Source organism: Rhinolophus hipposideros, assembly GCF_964194185.1.
Source record: "Rhinolophus hipposideros genome assembly, chromosome: 19".
Lineage (NCBI taxonomy): Eukaryota > Metazoa > Chordata > Mammalia > Chiroptera > Rhinolophidae > Rhinolophus > Rhinolophus hipposideros.
Window position 1 is genome coordinate 29960667 of NC_138065.1, and position 20028 is coordinate 29980694.

A 20028-nucleotide genomic window follows, 5' to 3' on the forward strand; every position below is an offset into this window, starting at 1 on the left:
TCCATCTCCTCCCACACCCCGTCCAGTTCAAGTTGTTTCTCAGTCTAGTTATGTAGGACACAGCTCCCTGGCTTATGCTGGTATTATGAGTCTTGCACTACTCCCGGCTGAGGTAGGTTGCCAGTCATCGGTCCCACTCACGCTGGCCGCCGGTCACTCAAACGCTGGCCACTAGCTGCTTGTGGCAGCACACGGTAGCCCACGGCTGCCCACAGCAGCTCAGCTCTTGGGAGATTCATAATCTTAGCTGTAGAGGGCGCAGCTCACTGGCTCATGTAGGAATCAAACTGGCGACCTCGGCGTTAGCACTATGCTCCAACTGGGTCGGCCCAAATTAGTAGTTTTCAAATCTCATAATTGTAGCTTCTTTTTTGCCCAATTTTATAACATTTCTTAATTAGTAGGAAGGAATGAGAGTATTATCTCTTCTTAATTCTTTAGTCTCTTACTCAATATAACAGTAAGTTATACAAAGAAATGACCTAAAAAGAAGGCAATGGGGAAAAGCAAACAATGTAAATTCCACTCCTACTGGATAGAAAGCCAAAATAATTACTTTCTTTAAGATAGCTATGTCAAATTTTGGCTTAAAATGGCAGTTGTGTCACTGTCATTATAAAACTTCTGAGGAGTTTCTTAGACATACAGCTGTAGAAATTGTTTCATTTCTAGGCTAGCCCACTGGTGTGGAATGTCTGGACTCTTACTGGCTTAGTGAGATAATGAGAATTTGACCTACCCTCCCTTTTTCTCAGCATCATATTCTCCACTGAAAATTAATTGGCTACACTTGTCTTTGTAGGATGAGTGGCAGTGTACTGAGTGCAAGAAATTTAACTCTCCAAGCAAGAGGTACTGTTTTCGATGCTGGGCCTTGAGGAAGGATTGGTATTCAGATTGTTCTAAGTTAACCCATTCTCTTTCCACGTCTGACATCACTACTATACCCGAAGAGAAGGAAAGTGAAGGGATTGATGTTCCTGATTGCCGAAGAACCGTATCAGCTCCAGTTGTTAGACCTAAAGATGTGTATAGAAAGGAAGAAAACCCAAAACTCTTTGATCCCTGCAATTCGGTGGAATTCTTGGATTTGGCTCACAGTTCTGAAAGCCAAGAGACCATCTCAAGCATGGGAGAACAATCACCTAATCTTTTAAAACAGAGAACAGTTATAGAAAACATGGAGGATTGCCGGAATCTCTTGAAGCCATGCAGTCTATGTGAGAAAAGACCACGAGACGGAAACATTATTCATGGGAGGACAAGCCATCTTGTCACTTGTTTTCACTGTGCAAGAAGGTTAAAGAAGGCTGGGGCTTCATGCCCTATTTGCAAGAAAGAGATTCAGCTGGTTATTAGGGTTTTTATAGCATAGCTGAATCAGTGAATGACAGAAATGTTAAAAGGACCAGGTCACATATCAAAACTTAAATATTGAGCATCTCCACTCAGTGTGACCCATTGTATCTGTTCATTTATTCATATAAACATCTGTGTTACAGGACATTTTGCTTCTAAACTTACATGGAAATTGAGAATGAGTTCTTTAGAACTAGATTATTAATTTGGGAATCCATTAACTTACGTTAATGACTTCATTCTCTATTAATTTGGGAATCCGTTAACTTACATTAATGACTTCATTCTCTATTCAAAGATGAGGATCTGGGAGGGAGCAACTACCAGACAAACAAAAAATAGGATCATTTAGTTAACCAAATTACTTGAAGATTAATCCTTTCTTTAGTTAATTTTATTCTCTAATTTTCTGTTAGGGAAAGTTCTCTTTTATTTTTATTTATTTTTTAAGAGTTTTATTAAAATATGTCTAACATATTATATTAGTTTCAGGTGTACACCATAGTTATTCAACATTTATAGACCTAAAGACTCGATCACCACAAGAAGTCCAGCAGCCATCTAACACCGTATCACGCTATCATAATATTATTGACTATATTCCCTATGTTATACATTACATCAGGTGTATAGCATAGTTATGTATTTACATAATTTAAGAAGTGATTCCCTCTAATTAGTCTAGTCTTTTTCTTCTAATTTTAATTAAAAAAAATTTTTTTATACTGGGGAACAGTGTGTTTCTCCAGGGCCCATCAGCTCCAAGTTGTGTCCCTCAATCCAATCTTGGAGGGCACAACCCACGGGCCCATGTGGGAATCGAACCCGCAACCCTGTGGTTCAGAGCTTGCGCTCCAACCAACTGAGCCATCCAGGTGCCCCCAGTCTTTTTTATTTTTAATTCAATTGCAGTTGACAGTCAATATTAGTTTCAGGTGTACAGCTTAATGGTTAGACATTTATAATACAACTTACGAAGTGATTCCCCTGTTAAGTCTAGTTATTGATCCTGACACCACATGTACAGAGGGTGCCAAAAACATGTACACACATTTTAAGAAAGGAAGACTGTGTTAAAATTGTAATACTCAACATATACCAATAACAAAAAACGAATACAAGTCACGTTTGACTTCTGCAGTTATAAGAGGGGCTCAAAGTGGTTCCCATCAGCGTCCAGACACTTCTGATTACAGCGAACTACTGCTTGAGCAACGTTGACCAAAGTGTCTACTTGTGTACATTTTTTTGGCATCCCCAGCCGTTATTAAAATATTGACTATATTCCTTATGCTGTATTTCCTGTTAGGGAATGTTCTTAGACATCAAAACCAAGGTGGCTTAGAAAAATATTAAAGCTAACAATTGAAAAACAAATAAATTGAGTAGTTATGTAGTGTTACAGATCACTTTATGTTGTAACCAGGCTGCATAGTTCAGAGAAGCCAAAAGAAGTCTTGAAAAACGAGATTTTTTTCTTCCATGTATGCCTATCAATCGTTTCTGCTAACAGACCCCTAAGAGAATTTTGAGTACATATAATCTTTTGCACATTTTAAAAATTGAGGTGTAGTTAGGAAATAATAAAGTATTCCCTTCTGACGAATTGTAGGCATCTGAGTAACCACCCAAAACAAGCTTATAGAAGAATATTTCTGTACCTGAGAATATTCCCTTGTGTCCTTTCCAGGTAGTCCCCCCATCATTTCTTGGCTCTCACCCTAGATTAGTTTTACTTTTGCACATGTTTATTTTGACATCTAAATTTTTAAAATAAATTTAAGTACTTGCAGAAGATATACTATCCAATATATTGGTTATGTGCTTTAAAAATAATTTTTATCAAAGCCTTGGAGCTGCAGATTTAGCTGATTAAATTTATAGAAAATGTCCTGTCATATAAACTGGCAAAGTCTGTTCTCATAAAATTAATTAGTCAAATCAGACATTCAGTCAAAAAAATGTTTGACCTTTTTAAAAAAAATTTTTTGACTTTATTTCAAATAAATGTGTTAACATATATCTCTGGTAGAACCTTCTCAGTTACAGTTCTAAAAAATATAAGGCACAGACTTTTTAACCAAAGCCTCTTTCTTTGCTTTACTCTGTCCTCGTTGTCTTTTGAGAGAGTTGTCTGTTTTGTGGGGGGTTGTTTTTGTCCTTTTGTTTGCCTCTGGTTTTTTTACACTGTGAGGCAGTGCCCCAAAGTAAGATTTTAGATGCTTGATAGGCAATCTTTCTTTTGAAAATAGGGAGTATGGCAGTTGTGAAAATGAAAGTAATTGAAGAGAAATGTTAGATCTGAATAGGCTTTGTCTGAGCACATCGATCTTTGGATAATACATACAGAAATTGAAGATCTTTAGATTGATTTCCTTATAGATAACCGTCTGAATCTTGGTGAATGCCCTGGGGTATGAATATGTCATTTTGAAGAACAAGGTCCTAGAATTATCAAATTTAAGGATTAAGAATCAGTTTCATTGTCTGTTAAAAAAGACCAACTCAACACCCCCCCACACTCGTCCCCACCCACCCCCTCCATCCTTGAGATCTGGGCTAGGGATTTCCATTTGAACAAGTGTTCCTGCTGCAGGTGGTCAATGGACCTCATTTTCAAAAGCCTTGCCCTTAAAGGAAGGTTTTTTCAGGTACTGGAAGTTGAGAGAACAAGATCCTTTTATTTAGTGTCATATTTAATTTCTAGAGATTAAGTTTTGTTAAAGTTACTGAGTTTTAAAACTAGAATGCACTCAGGTACTCCTTTTATTTTGTACATGAGGCTAAAAGATGAAATGACTGCTGAAAGTCTCGGCTAGTGATACAGCTAGTACTAGAATCCAAATCTTAAACCATACTTGCTTCTCTCATTATTTGTTAGATATTTAAATGGTGGTGCTTGTTGAATTTGGAACAACTTAATAACCTTAAAATATTGGAGAATATGACTTGGCAGCCAAAATAGGACTTCAGAATAGTAACTTTTAACACTTTCTCCCAAAGGAGAAAAGGCCCAGTAAATGTCAGGCTTATATAACCATATATTACTCCTCCCACTGGGAGGACAAGTAAAGGTGACAGAGGAACCTGAAGCATTTTCTCCCAGTATTGTTCATTAGTGGAGAAAGCGGCTCCAACCTCTGGCTCTATAGGTAGAAGGGACAAGGGTATTCCCCCCAATAAGAACCAGTCCTTTGAGTTCAGTGTTTTGTTAGGCTGTGGTAAATGCTCTAAAACTTCAGAACATTTTTACTTTCTTCCCTTTACCCCCTAGTACTCTCTTCATATTAGTTTGACAGCCCTCAGTTTTGTTTTCTTGCCAGTGATAAAGGAGAGGCAGGGAGAGTTGGGGATCTGCACTCGTATTTTATGACTCATAAAATTGCAGGTTGCAGTGTTTTAGAAAATGAAATTTAAACATTCTTAAAATTTGGTTTGTAGATAGTTGATACTACACAGAATCCTCTTATGTGAATCAACTTTCCTCCTTTTCCCCTTTGTTCACCTGGGTTTTTCACTGTTTCCATTAACTGTAAGTTCTTCAATTAGAAGTTCCTAAGCTATGTGAGCTGAAAATATAATAAACCTACACTTGGTTTACTGTACCTCTATCAAGAACCATTTGAATGACTGGAAATTTTATAGAGAAGTGTATTTGCAGGAAGAGGTGGTCAGTGTTTCTTGGTAGCTTATCTAAAATCCAAGAAGCTGATTCTCCTGCAGATGGTTTTCCTTCATCCAGAGTCCTTATTTAATGTCTTCTGGGAGCATAGCACAGGAAGTAGAATTACTCATTTCTTGGGGGTAGAATGGGTCAAGGATCCTAAAAAGAGTCAAAGAGTGCTGTCAGCAATTTTTCCCCCTCCTTCTTCCTCCCCTCCCCACTTCAGTTCAAACCGTTGTTTCTGTCTAGTTGTGCAGAACCCTGGCCCATGCTTGTATTCTTATGAGCCTTGCGCTCCAGTTGTTCGTAGGTCGGCCTGCAGCAGCACATAGTAACCCACACCACGCCAGCGCAGCTGCAGGGAGAGCTGTTGTTCACAATCTTAGCTGTAGAGGATGCAGCTCATTGGCCCATGTGGGGATTGAACCGGTGACCTTGGTGTTAGGAGCCTGGCACTCCAACCACCTGAGCCACCGGGCTGGCCTGCAATTCTTTACCTGTAGGAAACTTGAAATCATCTCGATAGTTTTAGATTTTGTTCTTTTTTTTCAGTGCGACTGCGGTACAGATGTATTTTACTCACTGTCACTAAAGCAAGGCATAATTTGTATGAAAAGTCTTCATAGTTTACTACTATAAGATAAAGAAACTTTTGAGTTCCAAACACTACCATTTGTCTTTTAGTTGTACTTAGAGTGGCCATATGCTCTCGTTGTGCTGGTTTACCCATTTTTCAGCATCCTGTCTGGTTTGTCTCCGTCTCTCCCCTGTCACTCTCTTGTCTATTTGGATGTCAAATTGTATGATCTTACTAGTAGGCCATTGAAATCTGACTATGAGGAAAGGATTTGTTAAAGTAGGTGTCTGGAGTTTATTGTTTCTGCTGCCTCACACCATTGACTTGTGATTAATGGAATCAACTCACATTAGCATCTGATTTCTTATTTTAGTTGTCATTTAAATTAATATTTATGATCATGTTATTATCCTGGACAGAAAATACAGAGCAGAAATGACAAATCCTTAGAAAAACAAATTTCTAGATTATAGCAAAAAATGTCTCCCATCTTTTAATATTAACTCACTCTACTTGTACTGTACTTATATTTGGAATACTTTTGTATTTGATACTTAAATAGACTTTATAAAAATCGTAGACCACGCCTTTAAACTGATGTAACTATTTCTCCACAGTCCGTCTATGGAATATCATAGGTTCCCAATCCTAGGTTAGAACAATGGATCAGTGTCCAGCCAGGCCAGCCTCCAAACTGCCATGAACTTCTCTCATATAAGATTGAATCACTGCCAAGCATTTGAAATATGCTGTGTTGTGTTTTAATAATAATTTGTGTATATTTAGATGTATGTAATGCTTTGTGGGACATTATTTTGTTTGTAAGAATTTATTTTTAAAGGTCAGGATCAGTTGTAGCTTTTTAAAAAATGCCAGTTCAATGCAATGTTGGCTCCTTTGAAAAGTCATTAATGAGAAATTGATGAATGTTAGATCTTGGGTTCTGCAATGCTATTGTAGTGTTACCTCTTGTTTCTCTTTAGAAAGGAGGAAACTTGTTAACCAGCTATTTCTCCTTTTTTTTTCCCACAGAGAGTTATATGAACTTTAAAAATTACATGGCTTTAGATACTGTGAATTTTGTTTTCTGTTGAGCTAAGTATTTGCTTAAATTGTTCAGACCCATGACCTAAAGAACTAATTGATAGTTCTCCCATTCATGGGTGTACGTGATGTGCACACACTATCAAGACTGATAATGCTTTTGCTAAAAAATGGATATAGATTAGGAAAATGAGCCAGTTTAGAATCTGTACTTCAAAGATAAAGGAACCTGCATGTTCTCTCCTGTGCCAAAAGTAAAATGTACACTGTTTACAAATGTCTGGAATTTTGCACTGCCGTAGGGTATGCAGAAGCTACTTTTCTGGAATTTCCCGTATTTAAGATTAGTGGAGTTGCAGTTTAGCAAATGAAGAAAAATATTGAGGGCCCTAAAGCTAAACTGGAAATGAGTATCTGAAGTAGTTCTAGTGGGTCCCCAGACTTAATTTGGGGACGGTTTTTCCAGATTGCTTTGAGATGTCCTTTCTGTTGACAGCTTTCCCTGTTTGCCATGCTATATTTTTCCTGTATAGAAATCACCAGATCTCTTTTCTGTGGGAGAATGTCCCATAAGCATTTTGAGATCTTTTGATGCAACGAACATGTAATCCCAAATAATGTTGTTATTGGTGAATGTGGCATTTTTAAAGAAAAGATTATAATAAACCTACTCTTGGATTTACTGTACCTCTATCAAGAGCCTTTTGAATGACTGAAAATGTTAGGGAAGTGTATCTGCAGAAAGAGCTAGTCAATATTTCTTGGAAGCTCGTCTGAAATCCAAGATTCCAAATCATGTGTTCTTGCCTAGTCTTTATAAGCACCAAGTTAATAGCTCTGTGTCTTTTTGGTGTTTGCACTATGTAATTCTTTTATTTTTATTTTTTATTTTTTATTTTTATTTTTTAAATCCTACCTATAGTTTGGATCAACATACCACCACCTAAATGTAGTGCACTATGTAATTCTTTTAATACTTGTTGATTGTGTTGTGCTTGTTTTGTGTATTAAATATTTTTCATTTTGCCATTTTGTAGTGTCATTATTGGGGAAATACATAATTTTGTTTGTATACAGCAAAATCTCATTTTCTGTTTCTATATACAATCTTTGGTCTGATTTGTGGATGAAGAGAGTAGCTTTTACCCTAGAAATTATTGTACTCAAAATCAACAGTAACTTTTCATATTTCCCCCAGTTACCAATAGAGTAATGTATTTCATTTTTAGGTTCCTAATCCTGAAGGAAACCTCAAAGTTTTGCAGAGTATTTTTTAGCATTGAGCTAATTAGACGGCTGTGAAGTTTTTCCCCCACCAGGGTCCTGGAGAGTTAGAGAATATTTAGTACCTGCATGCCCTGAGGGATTTAAGGCAAGCCCCTTCAGAGGCACAAGTCTGTACCTAACTCTTCTGAGCCCGTGATTTGGTCAACTTGTCCACCTTCTTTGCCATTGAAGAGATTTCAAATAGCGAGCCTCTCTACTGAGTTTACAAAGAACTGCCAGGCACAGGGCTCTGTTTTGTGGTTTTGAATTGGGGCTAGTCGGTGAAGCGGTGTTGAAAGTTTGTCACAAAGTACACAAAATACATGCCTAGTATCTGCTAGGGTCTTTAGCAGTGGTTCTTTGAAAAGCTCATGAAATTTAATAAATCTCATAAAAAACATTTATTTTTTTATTGGGGAAAGGGAACAGGACTTGATTGGGGAACAGTGTGTACTTCCGGGACTTTTCCAAGTCAAGTTGTTGTCCTTTCAGTCTTAGTTGTGGAGGGGGCAGCTCAGCTTCAAGTTGTTGTCTTTTGAGTCTTAGTTGTGGAGGGTGCAGCTCAGCTCCAGGTTCAGTTGCTGTTGCTAGTTGCAGGGGGGTGCCGCCCCCCATCCCTTGCAGGAGTCGAACCCGGCAACCTTGTGGTTGAGAGGACACGCTCCAACCAACTGAGCCATCTGGCCACCCAGGAGCTGAGTGGCAGCTTCTAGTTGCGGAGGGCGCCTCTCGCTGGCCCATGTGGGAATCGAACCAGCAGCCCTGTTTCCCAGAGTTCGCACTCTAACCAACTGAGCCACCGGTCTGCCCAAAAAACATTTTATATTCACTTTCAGGAGCTTCATTGAAGCCACTGGTCCATGGCCTTCAGGTTCTGTTCTTTGGAGGGATATTGAAGGTGAGCCTGCCCACAAAGAGCTTGCTAGCCCACATGCTTTTCAAAAGGTCATTCCCTTAGAGCTAAGGCCATTAAGGTTAGGGAAACATCCCATCAGCTGTCCTGACGTTGGGGCCACCACATAATTGGCGCAGATTGGTGCACATGCACAACTTGTGGGGGCAACCTTCCTAGGCTGCAATAGAAATGCGATCCCCTAGAGATACAGCATACTCCTGTGTGAGGACGCCCTCAGGATCTGGTGGGAGGGATAGTACTGGAAATAACGGGTAGCATTAAAAATGAAAACAAGCAAGAGGGCCATTAGAGACAAGGATGAGGCTAGTTTCTGTGTTACACAACCCTTTCCATGTTTGTGACATCTTTAAGGTACTTGTTAATGATTCCAACTGCATAATGTGTTTCCTGTGTTTTTGCAACCTACTCACCTTCGTGCTTCAGATTTATCATCTTTGAATGTAGTCTTGGGGTCAAAGGGAGGCAAGCTGAAATTAGTAACAGCTAAACTGTCAGGCAAATTTAGTAGTGTTTGTTAGAATCTGCACAAATCCAACCTCTAAAGGTATAAAAAGAATTAGTGCTATTAGAAAGATTTCAAGTCTTGCTGCGTACATCTTCCCTGAACTCATTTTATTAATGTTTTACTTTTGCTTTTCCTCTTTAAGATAAAGGACAGGAGTTAAATTCATTCAGTAAATACTTTTTCTGTGTTAATATGAACCAGAACTTGCTTGATACTGGGAATACCACCGTGAATAAGGAAGCTCTCTCAAGTTGCCTACAGTCCAGCAATGGAGTTAGGGACATAGCACATTTTCCACATGGGACGAGGAAGCGGCAAAGGAAAGAGATGGGCCTGAAATGTTGAAGGGGCCGGTTGCTGAAGGCGTGACATGCCAAGCTAATTTGAAACTTATCTTGAAGGCAGTGGCGGTGCCATGCAAGGATTTTAAGCAGGAGACATGACCTCATTTTTCTGGCTGCATTGTTGGGAATAGACAGTGCTGCCTACAACAGTGAGGCTGTGGCAGCAGTCTGAGCTGGAATGATACTCCTGAGATGATGGCAGTAGGCCTGGAAAGAATGCTAATAGATAACACTTACTGAACACTTAGCAGGTGCTGACTTGTCATCTACTTTCCCACGAGGTATTTAAGGCTTAGAGAAATTAATAACCTGTCCAAGCCAACTAAGAATCACAGTCATTTCGTGGTTAAAACCATTGTGTCTGGGACAAAAGCCCAAAAGAAGTACATGGATTTGAGAGAAATTAAGGCAGAAATGACAGACTTCATGAATGTAGGTATGAGGGAAAGGAAGTCAAGGATGACTTGGACAACAGATGGATGGTGATGTCATTCATTGAGAAAGAATATGTGTAATACGATGTCATTCATTAAGAAAGAATATGTGTAAAAGAACAGGTTTTTGGTGGTGACAGGAAAAAATGATGAGCTTAGTTTCGGATGTGTTGACTTTGTACATATGAGAAGATCCAAATGGAAATGGAGCTCAGGAGAGAACTGGGCTATAAATATTAAATACCAGATGGACAGGTGGCTCTGTTGGTTAGAGCGCGAGCTCTGGGCAACGGGGCTGCCGGTTCGATTCCAACATGGGCCAGCGAGCTGCGTCCTTCACAACTAGAATGAAGTCAATGAGATGCGACTGAGCTGGCCGTCCGGGTGGCCAGATGGCTCAGTTGGTTGGAGCACGTCCTCTCAACCACAAGGTTGCTGGTTCAGACTCCCTCAAGGGATGGTGGGCTGCGCCCCTGCAACTAACAATGGCAACTGGACCTGGAGCTGAGCTACGCCCTCCACAACTAAGACTGAAAGGACAAGAACTTGACTTGCTAAAGTCCCGGAAGTACACACTGTTTCCCCATAAAGTCCTGTTCCCCTTCCCCAATAAAATCGTTTAAAACAAAAAATATTAAGTACTTCTTATGTGTCTTGTACTTTGTAGGTACTGGGGATACAGTGAGGAAGATGATGAATGTGGTCCCCGCTCTTATGGCTTAGGAAAGCTAACTAGTTAACACATAATATTAGTGTAGTAAATGTTATGTTGGGAGAATCCTTGCTGCTATGAGAATTATAGAAGAGGGGCCTCATTTAGTCAAGGGTTTAGGAACAATCTCTTTGAAGAAATGAGGAGCTGAGGTCTAAAGGCAATATAGGAATTAGGAGAGGAAGAGTGCCATAGATAAGAGGGAACATGTAAAGGCCTTTAGGTAAGGAAATAATGGCATCTGGGAAGACTACAAAGTTTAGTGTGGCTGAAAGCATGGCAGGACACAGTTGAGTATAATAAAGGAAGTATTTGGGATAAGAGTTTGAAAAGAATGGAGGAAGTCTGAAAGGTACTCTGGAGAATAGGAGAGAAAACAGACTAGGAACACTAGCAAGATGATTGCCTGAGACTCTCCCATCTCTAGACCAGGGTTTGTCAACCTCAGCACTAGTGACATTTTGGGTTGGAAAATTCTTTTTTAGGGGGAAGGGCATTCTGTACATTTTAGGATGTTTAGCAGCATCCCTGACCTTTATACACTAGACACCGGGAGCACAACCCCTCCCCCTCACCACCAGTTATGAGAATCAACATGTCTGCACACATTGGCAAATGTCACTTAAGGAGAAGCTCCTGGTTGAGAACCAACAGGCCCAGCCTGAGAGCTTTAGGACAAAAGTCACATGACTTGCAGATTCATGTCCTGGACCTGGGCTCTCAGTTCTACCTGGTTCTTCTGTTTTCCTAATAGTTGAAGTGATGATTCTAACCTAGAAGACAGTAAGAAGAAAGTGAAGACAGGTTACTTCACTTCTCCAAGCCTCAAATACCTTGTAGGGTAAATATGTCAAGTTGGTACCTACTAAGTGTGTGGGGAATATCACCTATTGTCATCATTCCCAGGAGGGGGCAGATAGGAAATGGAAAGCCCTAAAGAAATGGAAAGAATGGTGTAGTAGGAGTGGACTGACAGCAGAAAAGATAGGTCAATATGTTCTGAGAGAAACTGGTTCTAATAAGGCTCAAAGATTGTGGTAGATCATATTGTCTTCCAGGCCTTGGAGGGGATTGTGCTTCCTGCCCCACTGGCAGCAGGCTTGTAAATGAAAAGTGAGTGGAAATGAAGCATGCTACTTCTGAGCAGAGGTTTAGGGACTGCTGTGGGGGGTCATGCTCCTCCCCTCCGCATGAGGCTAGTGCACCCCAGAATGGGGCTTCTCCTTCAGCTTGGCTTCAAAGTTGACTAGGACAGAGAGCAGAGCTGTGACTGTCTTGCAGTGGGCAGATAAACATTTTGTTGGAAGCCACTGAGATTTGGAGGGTTGTTACCACACTGCAACTTAGTCTAGGCTGACCAGTACAGGGGTACAGCGACCCCAGGTGAGGGCAAGTGCCAGGCATGGCATCAAGTGAGAGGTTGAAGTGTCATGGAGGTGAAGTTCTTGGATGTTGAGGTGGTCGGTAATGGTCCTGTAAACCCGAGTGTTGGATGAGCCGTTCACATCACGTGGTATCACTGAGGATGGAAAGACCTTAGGAACCCAAAGTCGGTGATGGCGAGGGGAAGTATCTGGAAGGTTAGCAGATGACACAATAAAGGAGGCATAAAGAGAAGTCTAGGTCTAAGTGTCAGAAGAGCAGAGACTGATGTGCGGAGGGCTGATGTCGGTGCAGGAAGGAGAGGCCCATCTCCTATGCGGAAGGTCAGGTGGTGTGAGGAAATGACCACCAAGACTGTTGGGAGGAAAGCCAGGCATCCTTTAAGAAGAAGAAGTGGAGAAAAAAAGCGTTTGTGGCTGCAGGCAGGGATGTTTACCATGAAACAGTGTTATAGAGTACTGTTCACACCGTGTGTGGGGTCAAGAGGTGTCTGCTCTGCATCCTCTCGCCAGAGAGGATGTACACACGTGTAGGATTTTCTGTGCAAACCCAAGAAACTTTCAGTCCCCCTGAAACCTCCTGTGGACCCTAGATTAAGAACCCTGTGTAGAGCAGTAGCTCTCAGACCTTAGCAAACATCCGAATCACCTGGAGGGCCCTGCCGGCAGGTGGATAGGCCCGTTTCCACGGGTCACAGCCGGTGGGTTTGCGTTCTCTCAGGTTCCCAGGGGATGCTGGCATTGCTGGCCTAGGGGACCGTTGCTGTAGTCTAAAACGACGAGCACAATCCATAGTTTGGGGAGGGATAGGAACAGTGGGAAATTGTTAAGCATAAGTCATGGAGATAAGGATAGATTCTTTTGTTCTGCTGGACTCCTAGGTTTCAGTTAGGCAAATACTCAAATGTTTCTCTCTCTTTTTCACACACACACACACACACACACACACACACACACACACACACACACACACACCCCATTTCAGGTGTAGAGAAAAGGGAAAGAGGAGTGAGCTCTCATTTCAGGTTTAGGGCAAGGTGTGCAAAAAAATCTTTTAGGTTAACATGTCCTTACAACACCTTTACAAAGAGGGGAAATGATAAGCATTGCTTGATTGATTAACCATCTTCCTTCCTCTCATTTTGGGGTTCTTTCCCCTTCATCAGTAACCTTTTAAAGAATCCACTAGTAAGAAACTAATTTAAAAAATCACTAGTGGGAAATAAGCCATGTATTCAAATCAAGGTGAAGAGATATGAAACTTCAGCTTGCACTAAATGAAAAATCTTAAAATCCAGCAGAGTACACTGCTCGAAACTGTTAGGTAATTTCGGGAATAATTGCATCTGCTTTCTTCTCTCTCTCTCTCTACTTCTCCCTCTCCCCCGCCCCCTCTCACCTCTTCTCTTTCTCCTCTCCCCTCTCTCAATGGAATGATGGACAAATGAGGTAAACACCTCCTATTTCCTCTTCCCCTTGCTTCCATCACAGCCTGGGGTTGCGGCTTCCTCAAATAAGAAGGACCCATCATATCTCTGGCCTCTAACAAGCAGATGTAACCTTTATCTTCCACCAGAGGGCACCAGTAACCTATAAAACTTGAGAGGAAGGTCCTTTTGCCCTTAAAACAACGTAGTTGAATCTGCCTGAAGATAACCCCCTGGGTTTAAGTCTTTATTTAAATATTCTCACTTCGGGTGCTTGGAGGAATAATTTGTCAGATTCCTCTAAAATCCAGGAGGGAAATCTGGAGTAAGAAGATTAGCATAAATGGCTCCAACTCCACACCAGCCAGCAAGAGAATTACATTTCCGTTTTTGATTTTGTCCATTTCTAGCATCCATTCTCCGTCTCTTTAGACTATCTGTAACCTAGTTACAAATTATTCTCTTGATAATAAGCTATTACAGTTCCTTTCTTCTTGGTTTATTCAAATAAACTTAACTGCTGGTTTTTCCTTTGATGTATAGCCTCCCCCTTTTTGTCCCCAATCATGGTCAGCTTTCTTTCCAGCAGAGACAGGGGCATGGGGTGTGGGGAGGATCTGTTTCTGAGCCCCTGCCTTACTGCTGAGCCTCAGAAGCTGTTTGCCTGAATACCTTTGTGGTGAAAGTCTACTGATCGACCAGTACCCGTCACTGGAGCCTGTGTTCTTGGGGCAAGCTCTTTCTCCATCTGAGGAAGGGGGACAAGTAGGAAAAGTTCAGGCCACCAGCCATACAGCCTCCCTGAAAACATCACAAACTTCAGGGGAGCAATGATATCCAGTTTGTATCTGTTTTATACACACTATTTATTTTTCACCTGTCTTCGTTTTTTAATGTTAGGGAAAGAAATACAGACTCAGGTCAGCTTTCAACAGTGTGCCTAGGAATGCTGGCCCAGACAAGAAAAGCCTGAAGGGAAATCAAAAGTACATGTCATGCACCTTGTTAGGAACAGAGCCATAGAATGGGATGGACAGGACTCCAGAAATCTAGTACAACCCCTTATTGTTCCAAGAGGAGAAATGACATGGTCAGGGTCACATGGTTGGTTAATAGCAGAACCAGAATTCAGATCTGTGGGCAGACACACTCGTTCTTGTCTCACCATTCCATTTTCTAAATCAGTCATTATTTGTAACATTCACTGTGTGTTTAGCATATGTCAAGTATCAGTTTTATCTTACGTTAATCTTCACAGCAACCCTGTGAAAGAAGTATAGTGTTACATGAATGAGATATGTTATCCCCATTTTACAGATGCATAGAGAAGTAAAATAAAAGATATAGGAAAAAATTAGCCAGTGTTCTATTTCAGTGTTTCTCCATGAGGTTTTTATTGTTTTTTGTTTTTAATGGGACTCTCCTTTGCATAGTAGGATACTTAGCATCTCTGGTCCCCCAAGCATTAACTGGCCCACTCATTATGATAAAACCAAAAATTTCCAACACTCCCTCCCCCCAAATAGAGTAGAAATGGTCTTCCTGCTGGTTGGAACCACTGACTTAAATACATGGCACAGGAAAAGGAGTATTAAACAAAATTGATTTGCTGCTTTGGTTATTTTTATATTAATGAAGGTTATAAGATGGAGACAAGAGCAGGCCAAGAGGAGGAAATCCCTGGGGGTGGACATAGCTCTGGAAGGGAGGAGGCTAAATTAGAAAGGAAGGGAGTAATATTGGACCAAGGATCTTTGTGTATGGCTGCTGCTAAAACCTGGAGCCTGGGCAAGGTCCACCCTCACAAACCCGTACCTTCAGAGACCAGTCAGGTCTCACAGAAAAGGATAGGGGATGATAGGCCGTGCCCACCCAAAAGGGCCACCAACAACACCCGCCTCAGCCTGGTGTTTTCAGGTGGGAATGTGGAGTCACTGTTGACAGCCTTTCTAATATTTCAAGAGACTCTACCAGGCCAGGTTATTTTTTTTAATGATTTTATTGGGGAAGGGGAACAGGACTTTATTGGGGAACAGTGTGTACTTCTGGGACTTTTCCAAGTCAAGTTGTTGTCCTTTGAGTCTTAGTTGTGGAGGGCGCAGCTCAGCTGCTGTTGTTAGTTGCAGGGGGTGCAGCCCACCATCCGTTGCTGAAATCTGAACCAGGAGTCTGAACCGGCAACCTTGTGGTTGAGAGCCTGCGCTCCAACCAACTGAACCATCTGGCCACCCAGGAGCTGAATGGCAGCTCATTGACTTCATTCTAGTTGTGGAGGGCGCAGCTCGCTGGCCCATGTGGGAATCGAACCAGCAGCCCCCCAGATCTCGCGCTCTAACCAACTGAACCATCCGTCTGGCCCCAGGCCAGGTTTTTATGGGAAATCTCTCTGTTGTAAATATTGGATTTAAAAGATGGTTTTAAGCTTTAGGCCACGAAAAAAAGCCTGCAGGTGATTTGGGTAGTCTGTGACCTGCAGCTCAGGTCCTCTCTGAGGGGCCATTCCATCTAAGGTGTGTGCCCACCATGCTGGTTGACAGAAGGGATACAGATTTCAGTACACACAGAAGGAATTTACCCATCTGAGTTGGCAGCCAGTGGGGCAGGGTGGGCAGAGGAGTGGTGAGCTTTTCTTGGCGCACGGCTCCACTGAGGCCAGGGGGCCACAGGAGCTCCTGTCCCTTGTGGATCTGAGATCTGCAATTCTGGGGCTGTGATTCCATGAAGGCAGAGCTGCGAAAATTCTTAGAGGCAAGCCAATGCCTACAGTGCCCCCAGATCAGGCCCATGGCAGTGGCTTCTTTGCTTGGTCCTTTCATTTCCCCTAATGTGTAGGAATGGGGAAAAGAAGTCTCTGCTCCCTGGAGGCCCTTGGCCTTGGCCTTGGCTCATGGTATTGGCAGTTTTCAAACTCAAGCTACTTTTATTTTCTCTCAGCCAGTGAGTCCCTGACACCAACTGCAGAGCTAAACAACCAGTTTTCCAACCCAGCTGTTCAGCTACTCTGTGAGGTAAGTTTAAATGAACCTTTCTTTAAAACCTGTCGGGAGCTATCTCCTTCCCCCTGCTCTTTCCCCCCCATTAATCGAGCACAAAACAGTTACTCAGGAAAGCAGCATTTAATACATGGAACACTGGTGCCTGCAGATCCTCTATGGGGCTCAACCCCCCCTTCCACTTTGGGACCCTGATGGGATGTCCAACTGTTTAGAATGAAACTGCAGACTACAGTATGTGTGCTCTCTTGTTCTCTGGGGAGGGGCTTGCCGGGGCCTCTTGCTCTCTGGGCAGGCAGTACTGTGCTTTAAAAGCAGTGCCTTTGTCGGTTTCTAATTTGTAGCAGAGGGATAGTCAGATGGAAGGAGGTAGCCGGGCTTTGCCAGCCCGATTCCTGATGTGGAGGAGCTGTAAAATCAGGCCGCCATGTTAATATCTACATGCTAGGAAGTCTCTCTTCAGTTCTCCAGACCTAGTCAGTCTTGGGCTTCTGAAGTCTGTAACGACTCTCCTTCCTGGCTGCCCGCATCCTTGTACCCCGTGTACTGGGGCAGCTCGCAGAAGAGGGGTGGTTCTAAGCCCTGCTGCCTGTCATTCCTAGCCTGCATGCCCGGGCAGGCCAGGGTTTCTTGGGCTTCAGAAACTTCTGTGCTATAGACGGGAGGATGGTGTAGGTAAAAGCTGTTGACGAGTATGCAGCATGATACACAGAATGAATTCTGAGGCCCGGGAAGTGATTGTCTGGCTCTACTCCATCTCAACCCCCAGTATCCCCAGGAGTCAGTCCATAGTCATCATCTTCTTGCTTCTCTATTCAGCCTCGTACCTGGATGCCCTCCCTGTCCAGGTCAGCTTCCCATCCACCACCAGGGCAGAACTCTGCTGGGCAAGGGGATCTAGGTATCAGCATTTAACCAATGTGCCTATAACACACATTTTCAGAATTGTGAACAGGATTAGTTTCAGTTTTCAGATTTTTGGCTATCACAGATGAATAAAATAAGAAATAACAAAACACAACAACAACAACAAAAACCATATGTAATTTTTTAAGATAGGGACATCCATAGGGTTGCTAGCTTTTATTTAATCAAATAAGCGCATTAAAAGAATAGCAAATACTACTACCATATATCACCACAATCCTTTCCTAAAGGAAATGACATTTAATGCCACAAATGCATGAAGGACATAATCTCCAATAAAGGACAGTTCTTTGAAATCATAAAGCTCTGTGAAGAAACTTAACTCATTTTTTAAATTGCATTCCAGACGTAACATTCTTATCATGGATGTCCTCAGCCCTCAGATGGGACTGGCACTTGGGGACCCCTGCACTGGATAACTTTGCCCTTCCTACTTTCTGTGTCCATCTCTGTCTTTTCTGCTTTGGAACCTGGCCCATGAAAAGTGGATAATCATATGTGAGGAAAAGTTGTGAAAGACTTTGGAAAGGGCAAAAAGAAATTATTACTGGGTGTCCTGTCTAGTTTCCCTTGGATTAATTTTCCTTTCATTTTCCTTGAGCTGTTTTACAAATCTGTAAATTGTGCAAAGCTGATAAAAATGCAAATGATTTTGCCCATAGACATGCTAATTATATCCACTGGCGATGCAACTGGCTATTGTGCAGTGGATATTGATCAGCCTTGCACCTAATGGTAAATTACTCGCAGCTTTCCTGGTGGCTTCTGTATGTGTCTGCTCTTGGGATTTGCCTTGGAACGATTGTAACATCCTACTAGTTCCCTCATTAATTGATGAGTTAAATCACTGACATGTGTTAACTTTATATTTGTACAAACGTCTTAATCTTACATTTTAAAAAATCCTTTCACACTCAGCACAGTTATTATTTAGAATCAAAGGACAGATAAAGAGCTTCACAGACAAGAAAAAGGTAAAGGAGTTCATCACCACCAAACCAGTATTACAAGGAATTTTGGATTTCTTTAAGACAAATATAGATATATAATATATATAATAATAATTATATATAATAATATATATATAATATATAATAATTATATATATAATTATATATAATTATATATATAACTATATATAATTATATATAATTATATATAATAAATTATATAATTTATTTATATATTTATATTAAATATATTTGTATTTATATATAATTTTATATTTATATATAATTATATATATATAATAAAATGGCAATGACTATATACCTATCAATAATTATTATATTTTCAATGTAAATGGATTAAATGCTGCAGTCAAAAGTTGGGGCGCTGAATGGTAAGATAACAAAACCCTTACAAATGCTGCCCACAAGAGACTCATTTCAGATCACAAGACACATACTGACTGAAAGTAAAGGAATGGAAAAAGATATTTCATGAAAATGGAAACAAACTAAAACCTGAAGTAGCAATACTTATACCAGACAAAATAGACTTTAAGTCAAAGACTAACAAGAGACAAAGGAGGACCCAGGAATCCCACTTCTGGGTATTTATCTGAACAAACCCAAATGCTACTTCGAGGGGATGTGCTCATCCACATGTTCTCTGCAGCATTGTTTACAAAGCCAAGATATGCAGGCAGCCTGGGTGTCCCTGAATGGATGAATGGATAAAGAAGAGGTGGTACGTATATACCACAGAATATTACCCAGCAGTAAAAAAGAATCAAATCTTGCCACCTGTGACAAAATGAATGGACCTAGAGGGCACTGTGCTGAGTGCAGTAAGTCAGTGAAATGTCATATGATTTCACTTATTAGTGAAATCTAGAAAACAAAATAAATGAAACAGAAACACACTCATAGATACAGAGAACATTTTGATAGTTGCCAGATGGAAGGGATGGGTGAAAAAGGGGAAGGGACTAAGAAGTACAAATTGGTTTTTCCACAGTAGTCATGGGCATGTAGGGTACAGCATAAGGAATATAGTCAGTAATACTGTAGTAACTATGTGTGGTGTCAGATGGGTACTAGCTATATCGGGGTAGATGGGAGGGCGTTGGGGGCAGGATGAAAAAGGTGAAGGGATTAAGAAATACAAATTGGTAGTTATAAAATAGTCATGGAGATGTAAAGTAAAGCATAGGGAATATAATAAATAATATGGTAATAACTATGTATAGTGCTAAGGGGGTACTAGTTAGGGGATCACTTTGTAAATTATATAAATGTGTAACCACTATGCTGTACACCTGAAATTAATATAAAATAATACTGAATGTCAACTATAATTGAAAAATTTTAAAGGGGGAAAAGATAAAGGGAAAAAGAGGTTCAATGTCCCAAGTATAAAACAAGTAAGACTTGGAGATGTAGTGTACAGCACAGGAAATATAGTCAATAATATTGTGATAGCGTGTCACACTGATAGGTACGGTATCAGGTGGTTGCTGGACTTACCATGGTG

The 20028-nt window shown here is 41.1% G+C and overlaps 1 protein-coding gene across 6 annotated transcripts in view; it reads left to right on the forward strand.

Moving 5' to 3' along the window:
• Positions 1 to 20028, forward strand: part of MDM4 (MDM4 regulator of p53) — a 64644-nt gene that overhangs the window by 38163 nt on the left and 6453 nt on the right. For 3 of the 6 annotated variants that reach the window (XR_013991816.1, XM_081026959.1, XM_081026961.1), the window contains one exon: positions 803 to 10413. Coding sequence is in view for 3 of the 6 variants with exons in the window: in XM_081026959.1 (XP_080883085.1) it covers positions 803 to 1375 (573 nt within the window). In the remaining 3 variants the exon portion in view is untranslated. Of the gene's footprint in view, positions 1 to 802; positions 10414 to 16564; positions 18508 to 20028 lie in introns of those variants that run through there. The other 3 variants (XR_013991814.1, XR_013991815.1, XM_081026960.1) reach the window with 2 other exon arrangements.